Source organism: Coffea arabica, chromosome 6c (assembly GCF_036785885.1).
Source record: "Coffea arabica cultivar ET-39 chromosome 6c, Coffea Arabica ET-39 HiFi, whole genome shotgun sequence".
NCBI classification, from domain to species: Eukaryota; Viridiplantae; Streptophyta; class Magnoliopsida; order Gentianales; family Rubiaceae; genus Coffea; species Coffea arabica.
The window spans coordinates 10,146,304-10,172,576 of NC_092320.1; the positions used below are offsets into that span (position 1 = coordinate 10,146,304).

The 26,273-nt window shown below is 37.7% G+C and overlaps 4 protein-coding genes across 10 annotated transcripts; 1 reads left to right on the forward strand and 3 right to left on the reverse strand.

Moving 5' to 3' along the window:
* Positions 1 to 2,350: 2,350 nt before the first annotated feature.
* On the reverse strand, positions 2,351 to 12,316 carry LOC113691517 (K(+) efflux antiporter 4-like). Of its 5 annotated transcripts, none has more exons than XM_027209677.2 (21): positions 12,009 to 12,315; positions 11,701 to 11,744; positions 11,053 to 11,108; positions 10,824 to 10,857; positions 10,593 to 10,654; positions 10,437 to 10,512; positions 10,203 to 10,277; positions 9,543 to 9,614; positions 9,369 to 9,452; positions 9,045 to 9,113; positions 8,139 to 8,216; positions 7,848 to 7,936; positions 7,010 to 7,106; positions 6,873 to 6,926; positions 6,307 to 6,402; positions 4,979 to 5,167; positions 4,809 to 4,886; positions 4,527 to 4,571; positions 3,656 to 3,745; positions 3,002 to 3,053; positions 2,351 to 2,560 (listed from the first exon to the last, which is right to left on the reverse strand). In XM_027209677.2, the coding sequence occupies exons 1-21, from the start codon at positions 12,217 to 12,219 to the stop codon at positions 2,487 to 2,489; spliced, it is 1,725 nt and encodes a 574-aa protein (XP_027065478.1). In that variant the 5' UTR covers positions 12,220 to 12,315; the 3' UTR covers positions 2,351 to 2,486. The 5 variants fall into 5 exon arrangements, with proteins under 5 accessions (XP_027065478.1, XP_027065480.1, XP_027065477.1 ...); XM_027209679.2 differs by having other exon boundaries at positions 2,427 to 2,564; XM_027209676.2 differs by lacking the exon at positions 2,351 to 2,560 and having other exon boundaries at positions 2,765 to 3,053; positions 12,009 to 12,316.
* A 1,904-nt stretch (positions 12,317 to 14,220) lies between these two features.
* Positions 14,221 to 16,793, reverse strand: LOC140008613 (uncharacterized). Its single transcript, XM_072053436.1, has 3 exons — positions 16,119 to 16,793; positions 15,853 to 16,008; positions 14,221 to 14,466 (listed from the first exon to the last, which is right to left on the reverse strand). Exons 1-3 carry the CDS (start codon positions 16,791 to 16,793, stop codon positions 14,221 to 14,223), a joined length of 1,077 nt encoding a protein of 358 aa, XP_071909537.1.
* An 824-nt stretch (positions 16,794 to 17,617) lies between these two features.
* Positions 17,618 to 18,778, reverse strand: LOC140008614 (uncharacterized). The gene has a single exon (XM_072053438.1). It carries the CDS (start codon positions 18,776 to 18,778, stop codon positions 17,618 to 17,620), a length of 1,161 nt encoding a protein of 386 aa, XP_071909539.1.
* A 4,263-nt stretch (positions 18,779 to 23,041) lies between these two features.
* Positions 23,042 to 25,170, forward strand: LOC113692125 (1-aminocyclopropane-1-carboxylate oxidase 1). 3 transcript variants are annotated; one of them, XM_027210490.2, is made up of 4 exons: positions 23,042 to 23,211; positions 23,583 to 23,788; positions 23,871 to 24,094; positions 24,304 to 25,170. In XM_027210490.2, exons 2-4 carry the CDS (start codon positions 23,687 to 23,689, stop codon positions 24,896 to 24,898), a joined length of 921 nt encoding a protein of 306 aa, XP_027066291.1. In that variant the 5' UTR covers positions 23,042 to 23,211; positions 23,583 to 23,686; the 3' UTR covers positions 24,899 to 25,170. The 3 variants fall into 3 exon arrangements, with proteins under 3 accessions (XP_027066291.1, XP_027066293.1, XP_027066292.1); XM_027210492.2 differs by lacking the exon at positions 23,042 to 23,211 and adding an exon at positions 23,270 to 23,446; XM_027210491.2 differs by lacking the exon at positions 23,042 to 23,211 and adding an exon at positions 23,277 to 23,421.
* The last annotated feature ends 1,103 nt before the right edge of the window (positions 25,171 to 26,273 follow it).

Sequence of the window (26,273 nt, forward strand, 5' to 3'; positions counted from 1 at the left end):
ATAAAAGTAAAATATATTTATTTATAAATATTTAAATATATTTATTTATAAATATTTATAAATGTATTATAAATGCATGAATGTATATAAATATAAAAATATAAAAATTATAAATTATAATTTATACATTTATATAATATTCATTTATAATTTATACATTTATAAATATATTTATATTATGTATTATATATAATATAATACATTTATATATTTTTATATAAATATATTTATTTATAAATATTTATAAATGTATAATTGTATATTGTTATAAAAATTTAAAAATTATACATTATAAAATACTCGAAAATATGTTTTAAAAATACATCTAAAAATAATCCATAAAACATCTACAGTAAAAGTTTTTTATATAATTTTTGAAAAAGAACCCCAAAAACAACTAATCCAAACGGACTTGTATTTGAAAAACGAAATGCTACAGTGCTTTTTTTGAAAAACAACCCCAAAAACAGCTAATCCAAACGGACAAAATGTTTGTGGATGAAAATTACTGCAAAAAAATACTATTGTTAAAAAAAAATTTTGAATAGAGAATATCGGGTTGTTTTGTTTAATTAGATAAGGATTTTAAATAGGAAATATTAGGTTGTTTAATTAGATAAGGATTTTGAATGTAATTAACAAACAGGGATATATTTGGTAGATAAAATAAAGTAGTTGAAGTAAATCTCTTGATTCTTATCAAATTAAGCATTCAGCTACGATTCTTGTGCTGAAAAAAATACATACAAATTCAGTACCACTTAATAAATTCAGCAGGTGAATTTTTATTTATCAAACACCCATAACATCTGAATGCCTGAATGAATTCAGTTTCAGCACTTTTTTATGTTATCAAACAGGCACTAAGCATTTTTACTTGAGTAGAGTTTAAGTACTGCACTGCTCAAATTCGATTCAACTTCACAGCAGCTCCAATATTCTAGCATCTACACTACTCTGGGGGTTGGAGGCCAACAAATGGTAATTACTGCAAAGTTGGAACAAATATGTAGCACGATATGCGAACAAAATTAACTGGAGCCTACTTTTTCTGCATTGAACCTCACTGGATATCCTCATAAATATAGCGAAGGGGACAGGACAAATCCAAGCAGGGGGACCAAATATCGTTAGTTCTAGACTTGTCTGTTACCGTATCTATCAAACTTTTCCTGAGAATACATTGGTAGAAATAGAAATACGTACACCAAAATCTTAAGAAATGCCAACACTTTTTACAATAAAGACACCAGTACGTGCTCATTTGCTGACTCGGTACCGGATAGGTCGAGCCTTAATTCGTATTCTCATTTCTCATCTGTTGCTGATCCGCGTCACTAATTGTCGCTCGTTCCAAACTTGGCATGACTAGCCAATAAAATTGCTAAACCAGATTGTCGGTCCAATACAAGTAAACAACACTTACTTTTGTTCTTTAATTTTTCTCTGCTAATTACCTAGTATTTTTGTGTAGTATTTCTTTTTTCATCTGGACAACAACATCATGCGGACAAGTAAATAAGCAAGTGAAAATAATTCCACAACTCCGGCGCAATCTAAATACTTCCATGCAGATTTATTCATTATATCCATCTGAGACGTACCCCTGGAGGATAAAGTCCACGCGTAGGGTATGCCGACGACCTTTTCTTCTTGATTTTCCGGCTGGCTTCCATCATTTTCCCAATCAGAATATAGTACCACTATTAATTGGATGCCAGACGTAATAGAACAAAAACACCAAGGGACTGACCCTTCTTCTTCTTCAGAACAGAAGCAGCCAAGGGCAAACTTGCATACCAAGAGGACCTCTCTTTCTGTCTCGAGCTACCTGCCATCATCACTGCTCCATTCAATTCAAGCCTATCTGTAAAGTGCCATTTCCATTTCCCACAGGCCCCAATGCCAATGGTGGGGACTCGATGACAGGAATGGTGACAACAAACACCATAGTTATTGAGAACCCACATTATCCCAGCAAAAACCCAACACACGACTGTTCAGTGAGCGTGAGCAACACACGATGCCATGCATTTCTAGGCGATAACCACCCCATCTATCATCATAGAATCACGCTCACGACAATGGAAATTTCTGAGGATAATTGTCCTGACTTCCAGTCCATGACGTCTATCTTCTGCTTCTATATTCTACTAGACTAGACGGCCCGTGGTCAGTGCTGTTTGTGCTCAATAGCTTGCCTTTTTTTTGTTTACTTCTGTAAATGCTACGTCTTGAATTCAGAACTTCCGACTTATAATAACTTGCCTTTAATTGCAAATTCTACTGCTAATGGTTATACATTCTCCTAGACTAATTCATTGAACCAAACAGTTTGAAAGACTTCATGATGATTTATACAGACCACTAATACATGCATTATATTCCAGTTCAATTGTGTAGACATCATCGGATAATACTAATTCACTTCCTCAGTGTAATTTTTCCTGCTGGAAGTGCAGCTTTCCTCAATGTTTTCTCCGAACTCATTTACTTGCGCTCAGAAGACAGAGATCAATACCAGGCCTCCGCATCTTCACTTCCCCATTATGTCGCCGGTCTATCTTTAAGTAAAATTAAAATTGGAAATCAATAAGAACAGACAAGAACCGAAGAACAGGAGAGTCCCCAATTTTTTACAGCAGGAAACAATTACATGTCACTATATTTCGAATAAATTATCTAAGAGACGTACTTTCATCATTTTGTCATTAACAGATTCAGGAAAGTTGTAGCACTTCATCAGTAGGACTGTACTTCAGAATCAAATGAAACACTACCCTAAACATATCCCAATTCATACTTCTCAGATCTCGTAGGATTCCAGAGACCAATGACAGGACAATCCTCTGATGAATTATTTCCCCAGCAAAACCTCAACAATACTATTAACTATTTGCAACAGGGGCTGATCTCAGAAACAAATCCAATGAAAAACATCGATATGTATGTATGTATGTACATGAGGATACTAATTTGCTGTATAAGACGGTGTACTTACATGGAAAATACGGAAGGATACATCTGGGTAAGCAGGTATCACATCCAGTTACCTATTAAGAGAACATTACGTAGAAAGGGGGGAAAAGAATGAACAAATTGCATAGGAGAATGGATAGATCTATAAACAATAGCCACTGTTAGAGCAATTATATCGATGTTGGTTGCAAACAAATATATGGCAACAAAAGAGATCTACAATTGCCAGCATCTCAGGATTGGTAGTTGGTGTATCAGCCCCCATTTTGTACGTGACATGAGATTGTCTTTATCATGCAATCCATCACTGAAGGCGTTGATATCGAAGCTCTATAATGACGTGCAGTTTTTTTACTCAATCAACCTCCTTTGCACCCTTGGGAACCTGTCCTCCCAGAGCATAAGAATGCCATCAGGTAAATCTGATATTTGATTAGTTCGACTCGTGTTTTTATTGTTCTCATGAATCATGAGATCCTTCAACCATCAGAGTTATACGCCTAGCATGGTCAGCACGCAGGATATCACCTTTATTTCCAATCTGGGATTAGAACATATCCAACACTGCTCAAAACTCTTGATCCAAGCACAGATGGGGGAAAACCACTTCAATGTACCCAATGCATCTAAAAACTCACAAGAGAATCACATATAGCCTAAGTTTCAAAAAGATTACCTCATTTGAAACATCAGGGGGGAACCATCGCAGTAGCACTCCAAGGTGTACAACAGCAGGAATCAGTTTGAATAGCAATGGCGTAGTCACCTGCATCCTTGCTTCATAAGCATATTTGGATGCACATTGGGAACTCGAAATAATCATACATTAAGAATAAACACTTGTAAACTTGGTAAAACTCAAAATTTAAAGAACAAAGGTCACAGAAGATGCATATCTACGGGAATTATTCAACTCATGTGAAAGCATTGTACTTCAATTATAAGTAAATTAGATGGCACTATTAACTGTGCAACATGACTAGAGCACAGCATACAAAGCAGACATTTTTATACTTTTATTTCTGCTTTGTGTGGATCAGTGGACAATAGTTACAAGAACCGAGTAATGAATGATTTTAACTGCTGTCTATCACATGTTATTTTCCTCATGTAACTGAACCATAGATAAGCATTCTTTCTGCTTTAAACCATGAGCAGCGCCTGGATTGACATAGAGCTTTCTTTTGATTTTGGTCAGAAGACACAGTCGATTAATAGCACACAGTTTCATGTGTCAGGTCTTAAGGTTAAAAAATGCATAATGAAGCTCGAGTTCTTGCGCAAAGGAAAAAATATCCTGATATTCATAATTCACATTCAGCATTCACATGTACAAACTAGAACTCTTGCCAGGCTGTAACTTGCACCCTTGGCAAAATAACAACAAAGGCTCTAGTCATCTAATTTATACCAGGTTAAAACATTACATTGCTCATATGCCAAACGAATAGAAATCACACACTTTCCCCTATGCCCATTATAAAATTAGAAAGGCTCGAAGAAGTAATCTATTATTTATCATTAGAGGATAAAACAGATTTACCCACCAGGCTGAGAGCTGTTGTACCAAGAAGCAGCATGTACAACTTACCCTGTAATATATATAAATGTATATTAATAGCTAAATGAATGGAATAACAGCATAGTAGGGAAACCCAAAACTGCAAGGAATATTCTTGCTTTGCTTGGTTAGAATTTTTGCAAATCAAGATTTCATTTTGCTGAAAATGCTCTCTTAATAGAGAACAGCACAGATTTTATTCTTGGAAATAAAATCTAATACGATGGAATGTAACCAACAAATGGTATAGTTCCACTTAGAAAACCACCTCAATCAGATGAAGATTTGAAGCGCGACTTAGAAGAAGAAAAGCAAATTCTCCTATCTGGGACAAGGACATTCCAACCTACACAAGATATAACTAAGACCCATCAATAAATTTGAAGTAGAAAAGTAACTTTAGAAGTAATGACACAAATAAACTTGGCAAGCACTTACAAGAAGTGATGTTTTACTACCATAGCCGAAACCCTTAACTACTACTGCAACTACAGCAGTTTTAAAAATAATAACTAATATAACTGCAGCCAGCAATATGTCAATATGATTCCAAAGGAATTGGACATGAATAAGCATTCCAATGCTGGCAAGAAAAAGAGCAGCAAAGAAGTTTCGGATGGGCTCAACCTACAAGAAGACACAAGAATTAGAAGTTGACCATTACTACGGTCTCCATAAGAAAGTACAGAAAGCTACACAGGCTAATAATCCAACAAAGCAATTTTATGCAAATCTTCCACAATGTCCAAGCACCTCTGTCTCACTCAAAGGAAGATAAAGGTCAAGCTCAATGCTTCAGCGATACTCTTTTTCCTTGTCTTCACATGTACAGTTCATTACATCTTAATCCAAAACAAATTAGTAGAAAAGAATACCACTCTAACAAGGCAATAGCATCCAGATATAACTGAAATTCCATTTATCACTCGCAAGAAATTCTATTTCTTGTTCCAAGGGATAGATTGCAGACATCAGCATTATAATTGACAATTATAAGTTGAATTATAGCTATCTGTGGAGAATTTGTCATACAAATTAAAATGAATAGGTTAGACAAAGAAATTTAAAAATATTTATGAAAAATTGCCTTCATGACAATTATCGATGGAATGATATTATCGATAATGAGGAAATTAGCCAAATGGGGCTGACAATAAAAATGAACAGGAAAATGTTAATGGCAATGTTTAGTGACACTGTGCCTTCATTATTGCAAAGAATAGTGGCAGTTCGAAAATTAAAACAAACAAAGGCACCTGCATACACATGAAAATTTCAAATTTGACATCTATCAACAGCATTTGTCTGCCAAAATTTAATGAAGTATTGAATATACACTAAGCCATGATAGGATCATTAAACCACAAAATGGAAATTTGAAAATAGAAACAGAAACTTGATTGAAAGTCTGAAGCACATTGATCATCCATAAGCCTCTAAGCAAACATCAAACAACATCACCATCCATAAATTTCTTATCTACAGGGGAGTGAAGTAATTTCTGTAAAACAGTGGTTGTTTAGTTATGAACTGAAGCGCTTAAACATCCTAAGGAATTGAACTTGCTGTTATGGCTCAGGATCCATTGTATCATCTTTTGCCACAAAAAATTGCCATCCTATAAATCTCATTTTTTTTATTGTTCAGAAATAGTGGTTTGCTTTCTTCTAAAGAGTTTCATATTGATGAACAATTATTGGAGAAAGAACAGAAAGTCAAGCGAAGCTATTTAAAAAACACAATATAGCATGAACTAAAAAACTTGCCTGCTCAAGAGTGTGCTGACCAAGATCAGTTGTTGATATCATCACTCCAGCAGCAAAGGAACCCAATTCAAAGCTTAGACCCAGCTTATCGCTACACTGTTAAGCCGCAATAATGTACATTATTCAAGATAAAAGAAAATCAATTATTCCTCATATAGCACCTGATAAACAAGTTAAGGACCGCCTAGAAGAGTACCCCTACATATAAATAACTTTTGAGGTTTGAATCAGCATTCTCTTAGACATAAATATATTCACAGTTAAAGCTAGGCAACTGAAGTCCCATGACAGGTTGCCATAATTAATTCATCCATTTTTAACCTTTTGAAAGCACCGACATGGCTAGGAAGAACATTATATGTTGATAATTCAACAAATAGTGGAGCTTTCCTTTTCATATAAATTTTAATGTTAAGTGTATCCAGCCGTAGGAGAGTGGAAACTATTGAGAGGGTCCAAAACAACTGAAGAAATCCGATGGAACCTAAAAGTAAGTAGAGAAGAATACTCCAAGCCCTAAACCAAATTCAATAGAATGCCATCCAAAAACTGGGAAAGAGACAAACCCAAGCAACAAGCAAGCAGAAAGCCACAGATGCCAATTGGTAAAGCTCATTGGTCTGCAGAGATTCAAGGGGTACCCAGTCAAACAAGGGAAACATCAGAAAGTGGAAATGTATAAATTCAGTTAGACCAAAATTACCTGTGATGAGAGGCTTATCATCAGCTTAAGAAACCGAGGTATACATGTGCGTGCTAGTACTGCCAAAATGGTCAAGAATGTAACTAGAACTACCAACCTAGAAGAGGAAAAAGATAGTCAGATAGAGCGCACTTGAATGACACCTATAGGATGATGATTGAGATTCAGTAGTGAAACCCTATTTTGAGAATTCTCAATAAGAATTAATATTTTCAATACAACAGATAAATCACAGAGATAGATTAAAAGAATAACATCACTTATACTGAAATTGCCAATACAAAAGATTAAATGACAAATTTCAGAAAAGCACTAAAAATGGTGTGGCAATGTCAAAATGACTTTCTGAAGTCCTACTCCTCCCTTTCTTTACTTGCTTTGTTATTTATTCCTTGTCTCTACTTTTTATTTATGAATAAAGGCAGGTCGAAGGGGCCATAATCCGAGGTCACAGTTTCAATTTTCAAAGGTACCTTTTAGCTATCAGTTAAAGGAGTATTGACTTAAACAAGATCATAAAGCCACTAAATCAAGGTATGAACCTGCTTTTGGTTGCTTCAGTTTTCTAAGGCCTTTTAAAAAAGCTGTTAAACCAAAGCACCTTGATGGGCCTTTTTAGTAATCAAATTGTTCCGGCTTGAAATAATCTAAAAACATATATTGAAACCAAATGAGATGCCTCGAAATTTTATCCTAGAAAAAGCAAGAATTAACTGATTTTAAGCAATGAAAGCAGCACCTATATAGCATAATAAAACTTCATATGTTCCTACCAGGTGCAAATCATTGGAGATGACATCGAAGTTATAATACAAGCAGTTGAAGTAGTCCTACTCACAATTTAGCAATTGATATTATTCCATCAAAAGCACCAGATGTACCATCCAGAATTGGAAGTAATGCAAACAGCAGCCCTACAGCACAATCCTGGTAGAAAAAGATTAAATATTCAAGCAAATATTCGATGTTGATGGAAACATAAGAAAATTCTAAACAAGATAAAACAGTTATTTCATTTTAATCCATAAATACAAGACACATCATAGAACAATAAAGCATCAGAATTAGCTTGTTATCATAAATATACCGGTATCATAGTGACACAATCAGCTTGAAAGTACATACACACCTGCAAAATTAAGGTCCCAACAGTAATCCGACCGTGAAGCGTCATAATACTTTTTCTTTCCATCAAAAACTTTAAAACCTGTGCCCAGATAGTATCTCAGCAACGTTAAGAACTAAATGCAGAGCAATGAACATCTTTCTATATTTTCTCAATTAAAAATGTATTTCAATCTATTTGAGATTAAAATAAATAATTTAATTCAACTCTATGAACCTTTTTGCCTGTTAATAAGACAAACTACTCCTAGAGAATAAGAAGAGAAAAAGTGGCAATAGGTACGAAAGTATGAAAAGATTTGTCCTAGCTTGCATTTAGTTAACAGAATGAGACAACACTCTAGTGGAACCAAATTATAACCATAAATCTACAAGAGAAAATTTCAAAATTCATATGCTCCTAAAGAGATAACCAAACAAATCGAACAGAGGCTTGTGTTTCCAACTGGCTATGTGGAGTGACACACACACGAAAGAGGCTGAAATCCAACCACTTAAACATAAGTCATTCAGAAACCAATTGTTTCAAGAATATAGCACAAATGCTACTTTTAGCTAGAATAAGTAGGAAATTGTATATCAGTGGCAACAGTTACCACCTTCCTGGGTCATAATAAGGCAGACTTATCAAAACAAAGTAGTGGCTTGCTTATATTATGATATAGTTATATAATGCACTATAAATTGTTAAATATTTGCCAATTCCATACTGAATCATATGCCCTAAAGACATAAAGATGCACACAATGTAAAGCATTAGCAATGCGTAGTAAATCTCAAAAACTTAAAAAAGAGGCCAGTCAGTTCAAAAATGTTGAATTAAATCTGAAGTAGATCTTGAACGGCAGGCAGGACTAGTAATTAATTCCAAACATAGAAATACTAGTCAATCAATATAAAGGGCGCATACCACAGCTGTTGAAGACATTGACAAGAAGACACCAACAAAAATCCCTTCAGAAGTTTCACCACTGCAGAGCTGCAAAATCATACATCATAACATATGAACGAGATAAAAAGAACCAGGGGTGAGCTAGGCAGTTATCAATGTTGAAAATAATAAAAACAGACAACCGAGAAGGGCTTTGGTTGAAAGGACAAAACTGTAGACCTTAAGTCATATAACTAGAGTGCAATATGGTCAAATCCTACATGCAAAAATAGAAGGCAGTAGCTTATGATGACCCAAAAAAAAGGTGCACACACCTAAAAATATGATGAGAATATAACTCACCGAGGCAGTTATCCCGCACAAACACATAAAAAGAAATATTTGGAGCAAGCCCCCTAACACAGCAACTGCTTGAACAACACGAAGCTGCAAGTAGAGCTTCGGTCAATTAAAACTTCCAGAACATTGATTACCACAAATTGAAAACATTCAAAGTTTAGGTGGAGAAAGGTACACCTTAGCTGTGGAGAACTCCAAGCCCAATGCAAAAAGGAGAAAAATGACACCAAATTGTGCTACTGTTTCAACCTTCAAGTGTAAATGATTAAACTATCAAAAATTGAGAATGAATTTTGAACAACTGTCAAATGCTTAATGAAACAAATTATCACAAAGACAATGACAGATAAAACCAAGACAAAATCACAACCTTCCTTGTTTATCGTAAGAAACACTATAAATCATTACAGAATGTTGGAACTTCTCTCCTTAGCCTAATTATTTAGAAAGGCACAGCAGCAAAACATACACTCTTCCACCTCGCAGAAGTAATAACTTGTAAATCAAATAATAAGGGTTAATATGTGACTTTTATTGAATCTTAAACTTTCAATCAGAACACCTCCAACATTCAATTACATGCTACAACAGCCACCCACTAGTGCATAGCAGCACAGTTGTTTGCTAATTGCCCCAAAGGCCCAAAGCAAGAGGAAATAAAATTTATTGAATCTTAAAAAGATGATGAGAGAAAGACAGGAATCTCAGAAATTACTTAAGGCATGGTCAAATCCACATCTCCTACCTGGAAGAGGTGGTCACATAGGCAAATGAGCACATAAAAATTTTGACAGAAAGTACAAGTGATTGCCCAAGGAGGATATCAAACTAACATACTTGCACCATTTCACTGACTATACTGAACCCCCCAGGTCCAACAACAGATCCTGCTAGCAGATACCCTGTTATTACCTGCAAATTATAGACAGGTGAATGAAACTTCTTTCAGAAATGAAGAAGCAAATCACATTATCTGCATCGAAGCTCAGCATTAATCATCTATGTTGCAACCAAGAAATGAGATACAAGTAAACTGATTACATTTCCTTAGCAGATCAACAGTAATCTCACCGGTTGTCCAGCACAAGCAAAAGCAATTCCACCACAAGTTGCAGATACAATGACAACTACCAGATCCGATATTAATCTGCCAATGGTAATAAGACAGTTAGAATTAGTTGATACTCACCATCTACTATGGCTATGTGTTTGAGAAGGAGGGAAAACCTTATGTCCAACTGCAGTATTGGAAACTTTGACTTGGAATTGGACAGAGTGAATTCATTGTCCTGAGTATTCCACAAAGGAGTCAGTGTCCAACCATCTTAAACATGAATAATGCCTAAGGTTCTGAGTGGAAGTATAGTGCATATTTCGCCTAGCAGTGAGTAGAAACAAGATGCATGCATAGATAGGACATGAAAGAACAAAATACTTTAGTTGATAAAGATAAGTTACCTTCTGATCTATCAACCTTGGCATATCTTCATCTCTGTTTTCAAAATCAAAGTTGAAAACATCATGCAACTGAAAATCGGCATTAATCATAGGAGTCTAAAAGTTCAGTATTGCAAGTATTTACACTTTTTAACCAGGAAATCCAGGAACCATTTCTCTTACTGCACAGTAAAAGCTATAGAGATTTTTAATGGTACATTAATTGAGTACATGGGATACTCAAACGTACTCTTCCTTTGTGTCATTTTTCTTGGTCCTAACTCTTGCAACAGTTTCCAAAACTGCCTACAAAATCAGAGTTCAGGGAAAAAAAATCACTCTAAAAGAACAAAAAACAATGAGCTCAAATGTAGCAAAAACGGAACTAGACTGCAGCACACATGCTCCACAAGGCACCCTCTCTTGAGATTTAAAGCACTAAAATTCAATATGATGTGCTACGTGAGAATTAATTGCATAAAGGATAAGGGGGCTGCTTCCAAGGACAAACTTTACCAAAGCTTAAAACAAGCAAAAAATGGAAGTGATAAGCAAACTAGGAATCTTACAACAGTTTTATAGCACAATGAGAAATTATAATAAGTAGATTAAGAGAAACCAAGAAAAGTCACATAGCATTTCATATTCATAGGCTATACACCAAAAAAGAAACTATAATATTAAAAATAAAAGAAACACCGAAAAGTCAGCTTATAACAAGTCTCAAGCTCCTAATAGTCCATGTTTTGGACCTCCATAACTCCATCTGCCAATACAGATTGAAAAATTAATCACAGCATATACCCATTTGCAATCAATTGTTATGTGAAAATTATTAGATCAACACACAACAGATCAAACCTTACCAAAATAAATGCAATTTAAACACACTACCAACCTGCTGTTCCGCAACGCTATTGTTGAAGCTCCCGTGATCAATTTCTACAACAAGGATGAGACAGAAAAACAACGATAAGACAAAAGCCGTAGAAACCTACACAACATACACACATACATTGCCTTAATCAAGCATTACTTGCCAACGGGCAGTCCTTTCTACTCGAATTTAGCTAAAATTAGCTTAAGATTACATCTAGGGTTAACAATTCTAGAGAACGAAAACGGAATAAAAAAACAGACAAATGAAGTGAAAAAAAATAAAGGAAAGAAAAAGAGAGTAATGTGAGTTCCGTTCCGTTAACTAACCGTCGGATTGTTCATTGGTATCGTTAAACTCCTTTTCCAGAGCTCTATTCATCATGTCAGCGAAGCTATCTTCTTTGGGCTTGTCCGGCAAGGAAGAGTTGGATTCAAGGAGCGCGGCATTGCCGACGTTGGCTTGATCGACTGCAGTTAGAAAGCAGCAGAAGAAGCAGAGAATGAATGGAGAGAGAATTTTTTGTTTCCGTTGATGCATTTCTGGAATCTTTAGTTGTAGAGATGAAATGATGGAGTCATTGAAGATGGGGAGGGTTTTAAATGAAAGGGAGGGAGGGAGGGCGGGGTTTGGAGTTTCGTGGTTTCGCCCGGATTGCGGGAACGGAGGAAGATGGAACGGGCGGGGAGGTGGACTGAAATTACGGAAAGGACCTTGGGATACCGTTCTTGAGAATTGAGCAGGTGGGGGAGTGAGGTGGAAGTAAAGGAATGTTAGGCGCGAGTTTGAGAGTGTGGAGACGACGCGCTGATTGATGATGAGGAGCTCAGGTGGGTAGATCATGCAGGAAAAGTGGTCAAAATGGAGTCACAAAAGGAAGGGGTCAGATTGCATTTCACAAATCAAACGCTGAAATTGAATATATTTAAATCTTTTTTTTTGGTTCATTCTTTTTAGTTTTAACATTTTCTTTTTTGATTTTAATATTAGAGTAACGTTATTTGCATTCCCTTTATATTATTTGCACTTCTATTATCTCATTTTTATCGTGATGAGACCGTATTACCCTTGTCTTAATTTCTTCGCCTTACCCATGAGTTAACTTCACTAGATTTAAGATTATTAAATCTTAACATTACCCTTAATATTATTGCACAAAATTCAAATTGGGACTTAGATTTAAGATTTTTAATCCTTGGACCCTCAATTTTGATTATTAGATTAAGGCCTTCAATTCTTTTTTTTTTTCAAGATAAAATCTCTCCAAATTTGGAGAACATCTGCATTACAAGAGATTATGTCTCAAAATGTTATAATTAGTTAAAAAAATTTTATTACGGACATTTAGGTAAAAAAAGACAGTTCTACTTATTTTTTGTTGTTGATTAGTCTTTCAACAAATTTTTTTCTTTTTATTTTATGTTAATGAAACTGGACTTTGACAATGTTTTGGTCTACATTATGACTCTTGTATTTCTTAGTAATTGTTAATATCTTTTTTGATGGTCTATGGTAAATGCTAAGTGGGTATGGGTGTGTTTTTGGATGGTAAGTTATTTAAAATATTTGTACTGTAGCACTTTTTTGTGATGTGATGTATGTAAGATAAAAAGGTAATTTGAAAAATAAAAAGATGTATTGAAAATTATAATGATGATGTAAGCAAATATATTTAGAAAAATAATCCGCTGTCCAAACAAATGCATTGCTTCTGCTGTGGAAAATAGAAATCAGTTGGCTTGGGGCTGTACTAAGTACTAACATGGACATACTTTTTTTTTGTTTTTTTATTTGAGTATGCAATGAGAAGGACGTAAATTCTGGGGATGACTGGATCATTAGAAAATTATTTTCTCACATTTAGACGGACCCTGGAAGGCTCAAGGGCCATGTGGAGTCTGGACCGTTTGCTTTGCTGCTGGACTTTTATGTCTTCTGAAAAGTCTGGATCAAACTGGGTACTCTATTCGTTCTTAAACTCGTGGATCCATCTGAATCAGTATTGAAAGCGAATTCCCAGATTTTCTTTTTTCCTTTGGGTGTGTTTGGATCCCTTGTTTTTGGGACTATTTTTGAAAACTGTTTTTCACATTCCAAATGCTACAGTAAATATGTATTTCTAAAATAACTCCAAAAACACCATATCCAAACATTATATCAAAAACAACTACATATGTATATTTCAATTTGTATGTTTCAATTATGTATATTATATATATATATTATATTATATTAATATAAATTGAAATATACAAAATGAAAATTATATATATATATATTATATATTATATAAATATTTATATAAATTAATATTATACATAATATTGTATATTATACATAATATAATATAATATACATAATATGTAATATTGTATACATAAATGTGTAAATATTTATACATAATATATTATGTACATTATATTATAATATATACTTTTTTTTTTTGGCTAACCCCGATAAAGGGAAGGAACGCCACCCCCGCTTTTATTCACCATACAAGTCGTGGTACAGAGAAAAGATCAAAGGACCGATGATCAATGGTTAGGAGTTTCGCACCATCCTAAAGGAAGGGACCCCCATGCTATCGAGGCTAACACCACCACGGGCCAGCCGCGGCCAGTCACTCCAGTGCTCATAGAGCTGAACATCTTGATGAGGGTGAGCTACACCTACATTAGCCAACGCATCTGCTATCTTATTTGCTTCCCTGAAATAATGAGAAAACCTAGAAGGGTCCCTAACCAGGCTCCAAATCTGCCGGACCTCCCCACGAACATGCCACGGACACTGCAAACGATGTTGAAGAATTCCCACCAAGGCCTGAGAATCCAACTGGATGCTCACATCTGTAACCCCCTTTTGACCACATATCCGGAGACCTATCAAGAGAGCAAGGGCTTCGGCATGAAAACTAGACGTCTGGCCGAAGAAAGCTGAAAATCCCACCAAAGGACGACCCACACTATCGCGTAGAACCCCACCCCCCCACCTAGCCCTGGATTACTCTTGCAGCAGCCATCCGTGTTCAGGGTAAACTCCCCCTCTAGAGCTGGTTTCCAACAAACCAATTTAAACCCAAACCTCCTTCGTGACTGGGATGCCTATTCCCATAACTGCAAGAATGACTGGACCGCAACCCGTTCCTTAAGCTGAATTTCAAGCAAAACCTTGGCCTCCTGAAAGATAGCCTGACAAACGGAGCTGGATTGCGGCTAAATACCTTCAAAAACTGCACGGTTCCTCGCTAGGCCTGTCAACGGGTCGGGTCTAGACCCGGATTCGGACCGGATCCGTGAAAGTATTGCGGGTATGGGTAGGGATTTAATTCCGTTTTTCGGATCCGGATCCGTTTTATCAAACAAAAAAACGGGTCGGATACGGAATATAGTATTCCGACCCGTATTAGACCCGGATCCGGATATAAATGAATTAATAATTTTAAAAATATATATTTATCAATATAATTTGATTAGAATGATGTATTTTAATAAAGTTAATTTGATTTCTTTTCTTATTTGGTTTTTTCTTTGCATTAGTTAAAAATTAGTTTACAAATATATTTTTTTTTCATTTTTATTAGAATTTATAAATTTTGCTAAATTTGTTCGGGTAGACCCGGATCCGGATCCGGGACCCGCCGGACCCGCCGGATCCGGATCCGGATCCGGAACATAGAATAAAAGACCCGTCGGGTAAACGGGTCGGGTCCGAGTCCGGCATAGTAATTCGGGTTCGGGTCCGGAATAATGAATTTCGGCCCGAACCCGGCCCGTTGACAGCCCTATTTCTCGCCTTCCAAAGATGCCAGCAGATGAGACTCGGCATAATATGAAAAATAGCCTTTCGTCGCTTCGAGCTGGGCGAGGCCAACCACCAAGAGGCGAGGCGGGCCCGGACGTAAGGAGCTGAACTTGAGATGCCACACAACCCCTCAAAAAACCCCCAGACTGCCTGGGCAACCTGCCTCGTCGAAAAGATATGTTTAAAAGACTCGGCCGTTGGATAAGAACAACATCGACATTTGGAAGCTGATTGAAACCCAAGCGTGTGAAGCACATCATCCAAGGGCAGCCGGCCCCATAAGAGGCGGCTCATGAAGAATGATACTTTTGCCGGGTGCGGCCTCTGCCACATAGAAGAAAACATAAAATAAGAGTTACCAACCGGGCGTACCTCCTGATAGGCCGAAACTAAAGAGAACTTGCCAGATCTTGCCGGCATCCATACTACCTCATCCGCACTTTGTTCATTGGGAACCGACTTACTCAGCACCACAGCAATAATATCCCTTGGGAGCACCTGAGACAGAAGTTGGGCATTCCAGTGACCCTGAATGATAAAGTCCCGAAAAGATAGATTCAACACAACTGGAACCCTGAGAAACAAAGCGCCACACCCCAGCCAATTATCGTACCAAAAATGACACGACCCATCCTGACCAGCCACAACATGGAGAGTTCGACCTGTCGGCTGACATCCTGCATCCGCCTCCAAATCGCTGAAACCAATGGCTTGCACTCCGCTTGGCAAGGATGAATTTTCTGACAATACTTTGCGTGCATGAAGGTAGTCCAGAGAGACGACTCTGTCCGAAACTGCCACCATAGCTTGTATGAGAAAGCAGTATATACATCCTGGAGCCGCCGAAACCCCACACCATCTTCCTCAAGTGGGAGACACAATTTCCTCCAACCCATCCAATGGTACCTGAGGCCCTCGTCCGACGAGCCCCATAAAAAGTTGGCACAAACTCTCTCAATGATTCGAAACACTGCTTTGGGCATCACTGCAGCAGAAAGCAAGTGAACTGGAATAGCAGAAAGAACATGCTTGATCAGAATGAGCCTCTCCCCCGAAGATAAAAACTTCGACTTCCAAGACAAAATTTTCCCCATCACCTTTTGACACACCTCCGCAAAAAAACTCATCTTACACCTGCCAATGTACAAAGGGAATCGTAAGTAGCGGGTGGGGAAAACCTGGCGCGAGAAACCCGTAATCCGCTCAATTACCCTACGAAGAGCCACGGACAGGGAGGGGTGGGCCAAATATCCACTTTTGTGTGCATTGAGTATTTGCCCAGAAGACCGCTGATACGCCTCTAGTACCCTCATAACCCGACGAAGGGCTGTTGCAGACCCATTAGCAAGGATTAACACATCATCCGCAAACGCCAAATGGGTTACCCCCGGGCAACCTTGAGGAACCGTAAATCCCAAAAAAGATGACTAGGCCACCAGATTATTCAGCCCTCATGAGAGGACCTCTGCTCCTATAACAAATAGTGCAGGGGATAGCGGGTCCCCCTGAAGGAGTCCCCTATAGGACTTGAAAAAGCCGTGTGCCGCCCCATTGATCATAACTGAAAACCAGACGTTTGAAATCAGACGCCAAACCATGTCAATGAAACGTTCGCCAAATCCAAACTTCCTCAATACCCCAATCAGATGGAGCCAGGAAACCCGATCATAGGCCTTGGCCATGTCCAATTTTAGTAGGACATTCCCCCCTTTCGACTTTTTTTCGATGCCCGCAACAATTTCTTGGGCTAACAGATAGTTCTCCACAATGTTTCGGCCCCGGACAAATCCCGATTGCTGGGGGGAGATCAACTTTGGCAATAGTCCAGCTAACCGGTCCGCCAAAAGACGCGACAGAACCTTATTAATGAAATTACACAAGCTGATTGGCCTAAAATTAGAAAAATCTTGAGGATTGGAAATTTTCGGAATAAGGGTAATAGAAGTCGAGGTGATAAATCGCGGCAACTCTGCCCCACAAAAGAAACTCACCACGGCATTATAGACATCCTGACCAACGACCTCCCAAGCAAAAGTAAAGAATTTACCCGTGAAGCCATCCGGCCCTGCCGCACTATCTCCATCCATGACATGGATCACCCTTTTTACCTCTTCCATGGAGGGAATATTTTCCAAGCTCAGGTTGTCCTCCGGCAAATGGTAGGCGGAATTAACGGCAGCAGCTCAAAACTAGGCACCGCCGACTCTGAATACAACCCAGAGAAAAATCGAATGGCCTCCTCGGCAATGTCCCCATCCTTATCTACCCAAAGCCCCTCCAAAGTCTTGATACGATGAATCGTACCCTGAACCCTTCGTTGCCTAACCACTGCATGAAAGAACTTAGAGTTTCGGTCCCCGTGTGAAAGCCATTTGACCCTCGCCTTTTGGCTCCAGAACTGCTCCTCTATTGCCAACGCATGTCGAAAGTTTGCCTGCGCCTCTTGCAGGCCAATGTGAGCCTCCTCTGACTCCGCACTCTCCGCCGCCGCTTCTGCTTGCACCATCCGGAGCTCAGCCACCTTAACATTATCAAAAATATTTCCAAAGGAACTTTTATTCCAATGCTGAATTGCCCTTCTTGCAGCTAAAAGCTTGGAACACAGCACCCGCCAGGGAGACCCACTAACAGGCATCTCCCAAGAAGAACGGATCACTTCTAACAGTGAAAGCGAAGAGGTCCAGGCATTCAGGAATCGAAAAGGCCGAGGCTTACTATCCTGACGAGTAGCAAATGAGATTTTCAGAGGGGCATGATCTGATGGGTGCCTTGCCAAATAGACCACCGAGATAGCAGCAGAAAGCTCCGCAACATCCCCATTTACTAGGAGGCGATCCAACCGTTTCCACACCCGAGATCTACCTCGCCTATTGTTACACCAAGTAAAGCTAGACCCTGAAAATCCCGCATCAAAAACCTCGGCCTCCTCCATAAATGCCATTAACTCCAACCCCTCAGCAGGAACAAAGGGACGACCACCTCTCTTCTTATCCGGTGACACAATCACATTGAAGTCCCCCCCAACACACCAAGGACGTTGATTAGGCCTGTCAACCAACAAGTCTCTCCATAGATCCATGCGAGCCTCCAAAGAGCATCTCGCATGGACCCACGAACACACCATGGCGGTGGGCAACAAAGGATGATGAACATCGATCGTAATGTGCTGGTCAGAAGACCCCACCAACGAACAAACCAGGGGAGACTTATAAAACACCCAAAGATCAGCAGACATATTGAAGAGCACGCAATCAAACGATAGTCGCAAGCGTATAGTATCAATTTTAGAAACTTCCATTTTTGGCTCACAAATGACCACAAGCTGAACATCATGTATACGAACTAGTCTAATCAAACGCCTCAAATTAGGAGCTTTAGCAACTCCTTGAATATTCCAAAACAATGCATTAATCATGATCCAAAGCAGTAAAAGAATTATGCGAAGATGTTGTAGATCGAAGCAATCTGTCAGAGGGAAATCTAGCTCGAATACCTTTTGTTTTCACCTGCGAAAATGCCTCCTCAAGATCCGCGGATTGGTCTACATGCATTGTCATCACCGCGGAAACCGACGGGCGCTCACACAGCCTGGCCAAGCGTGGAGATAAATTCCCAGCAATGGACGGCAACTCTCCTACCTTTGCTGGCTCCACTGGGCACTCGTCGCACCCCATCTCTCCCCCTACCTCACAGCCGTCCAAGCCCGCAACACCTGGTCTAGCCAACTCACCTGGACACCCTTTTGCTAAACCTGCGCAAGCCACCTCAACAATTTCCACGCCAACCACCTCCTCCTCTCCCGTCACATGCGCTAAATCTTCCTGCCCAAGATCTCCCCCAGACAGAGACAGCCCCTCTTGACCTGCACCACCAGCAACATCATGCTCTACATGTTTACAGGAGCTCCCTTGCATCTGTCTGGGATCCGGTTCCTTACTGCCATTGCTGCAATCATCCAGATGGACACTTCCACCCACGTGCTGGGAATGGAGCTGTGCCACCCGGTCAGCACCAACAGCCGACCCATGCTCTGCAGACTCACTTGCGCACCCATTCGTGAGAACCAGCCCAACCACCTTGTCAACACCAATGCTGCAATCCTGCAGGTGAGCACTGACCCCCATGTTTTGCTGCACCTGATGCACAGCTACCCTGCTCTTGCACACACCATTGTCTTGAGGAGACACCATGGTGTCCTCCTTCCTACCCCCCTGTGGGTACCCATAGCCCTCCCTTCCCAGGACTGGCAAGGTACCCTTCTTGCACTCACCATTCGTATGGCCAAGCCGCCAACATGCAGAACAATAAGACGGCAAATTCTCCATCTCAATGGACTGCCAAAATTCCCCTTCCCCTTCGACCGCCACCCACACCCGCGTGTAGAGAGGCTTCAGCAGATCGATCTCGACACAGGCACGCGCCACACTGGGACGTGTTCCAGATGCAGTGGCTGAGTCCAAGAAGAGAGGCGTACCAACGGGGGAAAGGATGGAGAAGAGCGAGTGTTTGTCATAATAATGAATCGGCAATGACGGCAACGAAACCCACACAGGAACCAGCGATGACTCACGGTGAACATGGAAGTCTCTTGTTCACCTGAATACCCTCATCGGATGTTTCCCTAAGTACCACAGACCCCTCGTCCAAATTCTGTTGAAGTCCGCCTCAGCCGCACACCTTAACAGAACATGCCGATAATCCAACAGCCCAATGGAGACGTGATCCTTCAAGTTGAGCGACGCAAAAAACTTCCGCACAGCCTCCAGGGAGGGACGCCCATGGGAGAACTTACCCACAAGAGTCCAGCGGAAAGGAGCAACCAACCTGTCTGCCTCCTCCTTTGAGAAGACAACTGCCGCCTCTCCTTTGAACGTTGAGACTGGTCTCAGAGGAATTGGGGAATTGGTTGGCTCCGTGAAAAGTTGAGAGAAAGACTTCTTGGTGGTCGGAGTGGCCCCCTGGCCCTCCACAGCCGGCCAGAGGGCGGCCATAGGCCAAGCAGCCGCTGGTGAAACTGCACGTTCTGCAAGTCCCTATAATTTCGGAGCAAACCCTACCTCACGAAACATCTACCCTAATTAATTAATTAACCTCCTTCCCTTCATAATATATACATTATTAATGTATAATATTATTATGTACATTATTGTGTATAATAATGTTATGTATAATATATAATATACATAATATGTTATAATGTAATAATGTATATTATGTATAATATATTATATTATGTATATTAGATTATATATTTACAATATTATGTACATTATACAAATTGAAAATTATATATTATATATTATATGAATATTTATATAATGAAATATACAATAAATATTACAAATTGAAATATTATATAAACACCATATTTATAATATTATAATATTTATAATTAATATTAATGTATATTATTTATATTAAATATTGATATATTTATTTAAACATATTATAAATATTTTTATATATTTATATGAATATTATATATTATATAAATTATATATAATATAACATATATTATATATTATATATATTATACATTTATATAAATGTACATTTATACATAATATGTATATTAATGTATATTTATAATATACATAATATTAATTTTATATTTATACATAATATTAATACATTTGTACATTTATATTAATTATATTAATACATTTATACTTAATATTAATATATATTAATAAAATTATAATTTATACATTTATATAATATTCATTTGTAATTTACACATTTATAATAATATAGACTTATACGTTTATAAATATATTTATATTATGTATTATATATAATATAATACATTTATATATTTTTATATAAATACAAAAATATATTTATTTATAAATATTTATAAGTGTATTATAAATGCATAAATGTATATTTATATAAAAATATAAAAATTATAATTTATAATTTATAATTTACAATTTATAATTTATATAATATTCATTTATAATTTATACATTTACAATAATATACACTTATACATTTATAAATATATTTATATTATGTGTTATATATAATATAATAAATTTATAATACACTTATATGTTTTATATAAATATGTAAATATATTTATTTATAAATATTTATAAATGTATTATAAATGCATAAATGTATATTTATATAAAAATATAAAAATTATAAATTATAAATTGTAATTTATACATTTATATAATATTCATTTATAATTTATAATTTATAATAATATACACTTATATATTTATAAATATATTTATATTATGTATTATATATAATATAATACATTTATAATATATTTATATAATTTTTAGCGAATATATAAATATATTTATTTATAAATTTTTATAAATGTATTATAAATGCATAAATGTATATAAAAATAAAAATTATAAATTATAAAAATACCCAAAAATATGTTTTAAAAATACCTCTAAAAATAATCCAAAAAAATCTCCAGTAAAAGTTTTTCATATAGTTTTTGAAAAACAACTCCAAAAACAACTAATCCAAACAGACTTGTATTTCAAAAACAAAATGCTACAGTGCTATTTTTGAAAAACAACCCCAAAAACAGCTAATCCAAACGAAGCCTTTTGTGAAGCCTCAAAACTGATTGAGGTAAACTTTGTCCAAGTTCCTGGGCCTATAGCCCATGTCATTTTCCAGCGGCGTGCTTGACTTTGTCGAGCAGGGAAAAATGCATGGGGAAGAAGACCTGTGGTGCTGGACTTGAAGGAGACTTACTTACTTACTTCTAGCGAGCATTGTCACCAAACTGTCAATTTTCTTTCCCAATTGCCAGCTAACGTAATATAATACTAGACAAAAAGAAGAAAATGTAAATATCTACCTCATCAGTAAAACCAAAGGAACTTGTTCAACTTCAAAACTAGACAAATAGAACTGCAATGGATTTTCTGTCTCACACTCTGTGTCATTTTCTGTCTCATTTTTTATTATTATATTGCTATTTCTCCTACATAAATATCACATTTTAGTTCTTTTTTATTTTATTAAGATCCAATAACTATTAATTGAGTAATACATAAAATTTAACAAACTCAAAAAACTAAAATGCATAAAAAAATGAGATTTTTTATGAATTTTCTGCTATGTTTTTTAATTTTCTATTATATATTGCTTTTTTTAAGCTACTGTATTTATATTTTACTCAATTAATAGTTATTGGATTTTAAGAAAACAAAAAGGAACTAAAACGTGATGTTTATGTAGGAGAAATAGTAATATAATAAAAAGTGGCACAGAGTGTGGGACAGAAAATGCGTTGCGAGAATATTCCGTGGAAACAATTTCCTAAAGATTTCATGCATTCCTCCCTTGGATCATAATAACACGGTTTTACCTGAAAAGTCTACAAAGCCACATTAATGAAAAAAATGACTTGTTGGCGTTTCACTATGACTCCCTGGTCGTTGTCGTCCAAACTCCAAACCTAACCTATGGATGAATGAACAATGACTATGTTCCACACTTGCGCTAGCTGAATAATTGAAAAATCTGCCAGCACTAGTTTTTGTCTCGAACATGTAACGTGAAAGACCAGGATATATAGCAATCAGTCAACGATAGAAAAAGGGAATCCCAGGTACCTCATGCCAGAACCGCCCATTGGAAGGCTGAGGCTGGGGCGGTTCCCTTTCCACTTGACGCCGCCTGAAGCCATTACTGCCCCTGGTTTTCCGCAATGCTGATGAATTAGAATCCAAGGAACTTCCAATCAGAGTAAGGTTTCTCAAAGCATGTACTGCTAGTATTTAAAGTCCTAGATCACAATTAGTAGTAGATTACAAACAGAAATAGAGAGTCGCAAAGGGTCACATGGGTGGGATAAATATAATAGAGAGAAGCAAGCAAGAGTGAATTCTTGGTTTTAAATGATGAAAGCAAATCTTGGTGTGTGAGAGGGAGAGAGCAGTTAACTGGAAGTCAAAGGTTACAAAATTATTCCAATCACATGGTTGGCGGTTAACTGAATTTGGCCAAACGTTCTTTCCAATGCACCACCCCTAATCCCTATAATTCTCCCTTCTTTGAGGTATGGCTTAACTGCAACTACCATTGCTTACAAATCTAACTCCTGTTTCCTTGTGCAGAATATAATAACAACATAGAGTTGAATTCCAACCTCTTTGCTCCGTCCCTATATATACCGCACCAAGTTGCGCATCTTAGCCATCCCGAACGAGAGAAGGCAGAGATGGAAATTCCTGTCATTGACTTCAAGAAGATTGAGGGGGAGAGCAGGAAGGAAACCTTGTCCCTTCTGCACCAAGCTTGTGAGAAATGGGGCTTCTTTATGGTAACACGTTATTTCATTTTATATCTGATCACGTACGTGAAACTCTTGTCCAAAATGAAAATTTCAATTTGAACTTTTGCAGATTGAGAACCATAGCATTGATGTAGAGTTGATGGTGAAAGTGAAGGCATTGGTGAACCAACACTATGAACAGAACATGAAGGGTAGGTTTTATAACTCGGATGTGGCAAAGAGCTTGGTGGATAAAGAAATTACGAGAAATATTGACTGGGAAAGTGCCTTCTTCATCTGGCATCGACCAGTGTCCAACATCAACCAGTTTGCAAATCTCCCGATGGACTTTCAGTAAGTGCTCGTCACAACATACTTCAAGCTTTCAACTATCAATGACGAGGCTTTACTTTAGAACTTCATTCAGTGATAACAGCATCTTGCAACCGCAGTACTATATATCAAACGGCAAAACTATTTATTGATTATGATGTTCAATACAATACTTTAGCTATACTTTTAAACTGCGTAAAATTTTGCTTACAAATGAATTTCGCATGCAGGAAAACAATGGACGAGTACATTGATCAACTGATCAAGCTAGCTGAAACCCTCTCAGAACTCATGTCTGAGAATCTTGGTTTAGAGAAAAGCTTCATAAAGCAAGCATTTTCAGGGAGCAAAGGTCCCTCCGTGGGAACTAAAGTTGCAAAATACCCTCGTTGTCCGCGTCCGGAGCAGGTGAGAGGGCTTCGAGAACACACGGATGCTGGTGGCATCATTCTCCTACTCCAAGATGATGAAGTCCCTGGTCTAGAGTTCTTCAAAGATGGAGAGTGGGTGGAGATCCCGCCATCAAAGAACAACAGAATCTTTGTTAACACGGGTGACCAACTGGAAGTGCTGAGTAATGGCATATACAAGAGTGCTTTGCATCGTGTAATGGCTGACAAGAATGGAAGCAGACTCTCCATTGCTACCTTCTACAACCCTGCTGGTGATGCCATAATTTCGCCAGCATCCAAGCTCTTGTATCCCGGAGGTTTCTCCTTTCAAGAATATCTGAAAATTTATGCTGAAACTAAGTTTGCTGACAAGGCTCCCAGACTCGAGTCCATGAAGAAACTGACAAATGGTCCACGAGATCTTCTCATGTAACAGAACGAATCATACATAACTCTTGTTTTATTTCCTTGCAATATTCTGCCTGTGTTTTCGTATTCAGAGTTGCCACCAGCCGTTTGGGGTAAAAGTTCAAGAGAAGCCAATGTGTATCGCTTCCGGTACTTTGCTCAAAGATGGTGACTGACTGTCTGTCTCAGCTTTTCCAAAAGTCCTGTTTTATTTCCTTGCAATCTGATTGTGCTTCCAGTACTTTGCCCAAAGGCGGTGACTGTTTCAGCTTTTCCAATAAATGAAGATTATTATAATGCTGAGTCCTAGTAAACTCAATCTACAACGGAATCTAAAAGTATAGACAGTGACCTAAATTCGTTAACCAGCTTAGATGAACTTATTTTTCCCTTTGCTTAGGACAAGTGATGGCAAGCTGAGCTGGTTTAGTCAGGCGTAATGCACACGTGGAAACTCAAAAAAGTGATTATTAACTAAACAAGTTTCATGACTAGTCTGACGCTCATAAATTGTAGATTAACCTTTGCATTTTGGTAGGGGCATTTCATGCTGTCCCAATAAATTTAACCAGAAAACTATCAGATCTATGATGTATTGTCAAAACTAGTGAAGCTTCATTTCATAATCTTAGGAAGTAGGCCGTCAGAATATCCTGAAGATAGATCATCGGAAAATTTATATCCCATGCTCTTAAGAAGCCAAGATAATCGGGAATTATCATCATCATAGTAAAAAAAAAAATTTCAATTGTTGATTTTCTTTTTTGGGCAAATTATCCGTTTGGTCCTTGAACTTTTAGTTTAAGTAAAATTAAGCCCCTTAACTATTTTTGGACAACTTTTACCCCTCAAACTTGTAAAATTGTGCACCCGTGACTCTTTTGGCCAGCTTATTCAATTTTGTAACCCTTTTGACCATTTTGCAACCGGAAAGCTAATTCACACGAATGACAGGAATCTGAGTGAGAGGATATTTTTGTCCACATATTCTAAGCAAAAAGGGAATAACTCCTCCCTGTTGTGATGAAGCGCCTAGCAGAGGAACCACCCTAAAAGAGGATTTTTGCAATTGAATGCCTGCGTGCCAAACTGCCATCTCCATGGCCATTTTGACCACGGCCTTCATTGTGTGACTGATTCGTATGGCCTTTGCTCTTGAATGTTGCACCTACGTTCCTACCAACAAAGACTCCAACTTTTACTGTTGTATACAAGCCAACTGCAATTGCTAGAGGCCGTACAGCCCAGTGAAAATCCTCAACATGCTGGTACTTCTCCACTACTCCAGGACATGTATGGAAAGAGACAAGCTCTACTTCAGCTGGATCTGCCAAGAAACTTTTACATTCTCTCCCAATCACAAGTATTGCTGGAAATTTCACAATGAGGCACCCATTTGG

Coding starts and splice junctions, on each gene's coding strand:
- LOC113691517 (XM_027209676.2), bottom strand. CDS start 12,219: ATGCATCAACGGAAACAAAAAATTCTCTCTCCATTCATTCTCTGCTTC. Junction 10,655..10,823: donor CAAGGTTGATAGATCAGAAG/GTAACTTATCTT, acceptor TGGAATACTCAG/GACAATGAATTCACTCTGTC. Junction 3,054..3,655: donor CCCCTGATGTTTCAAATGAG/GTAATCTTTTTG, acceptor TTCTCTTAATAG/GTAACTGGATGTGATACCTG.
- LOC140008613 (XM_072053436.1), bottom strand. CDS start 16,793: ATGAGGGTACTAGAGGCGTATCAGCGGTCTTCTGGGCAAATACTCAAT. Junction 16,009..16,118: donor AACTCTCCATGTTGTGGCTG/GTCAGGATGGGT, acceptor TTTATCATTCAG/GGTCACTGGAATGCCCAACT. Junction 14,467..15,852: donor TAGTTTCGGCCTATCAGGAG/GTACGCCCGGTT, acceptor CATCGTTTGCAG/TGTCCGTGGCATGTTCGTGG.
- LOC140008614 (XM_072053438.1), bottom strand. CDS start 18,778: ATGGAAGTTTCTAAAATTGATACTATACGCTTGCGACTATCGTTTGAT.
- LOC113692125 (XM_027210490.2), top strand. CDS start 23,687: ATGGAAATTCCTGTCATTGACTTCAAGAAGATTGAGGGGGAGAGCAGG. Junction 23,789..23,870: donor AGAAATGGGGCTTCTTTATG/GTAACACGTTAT, acceptor GAACTTTTGCAG/ATTGAGAACCATAGCATTGA. Junction 24,095..24,303: donor AATCTCCCGATGGACTTTCA/GTAAGTGCTCGT, acceptor TTTCGCATGCAG/GAAAACAATGGACGAGTACA.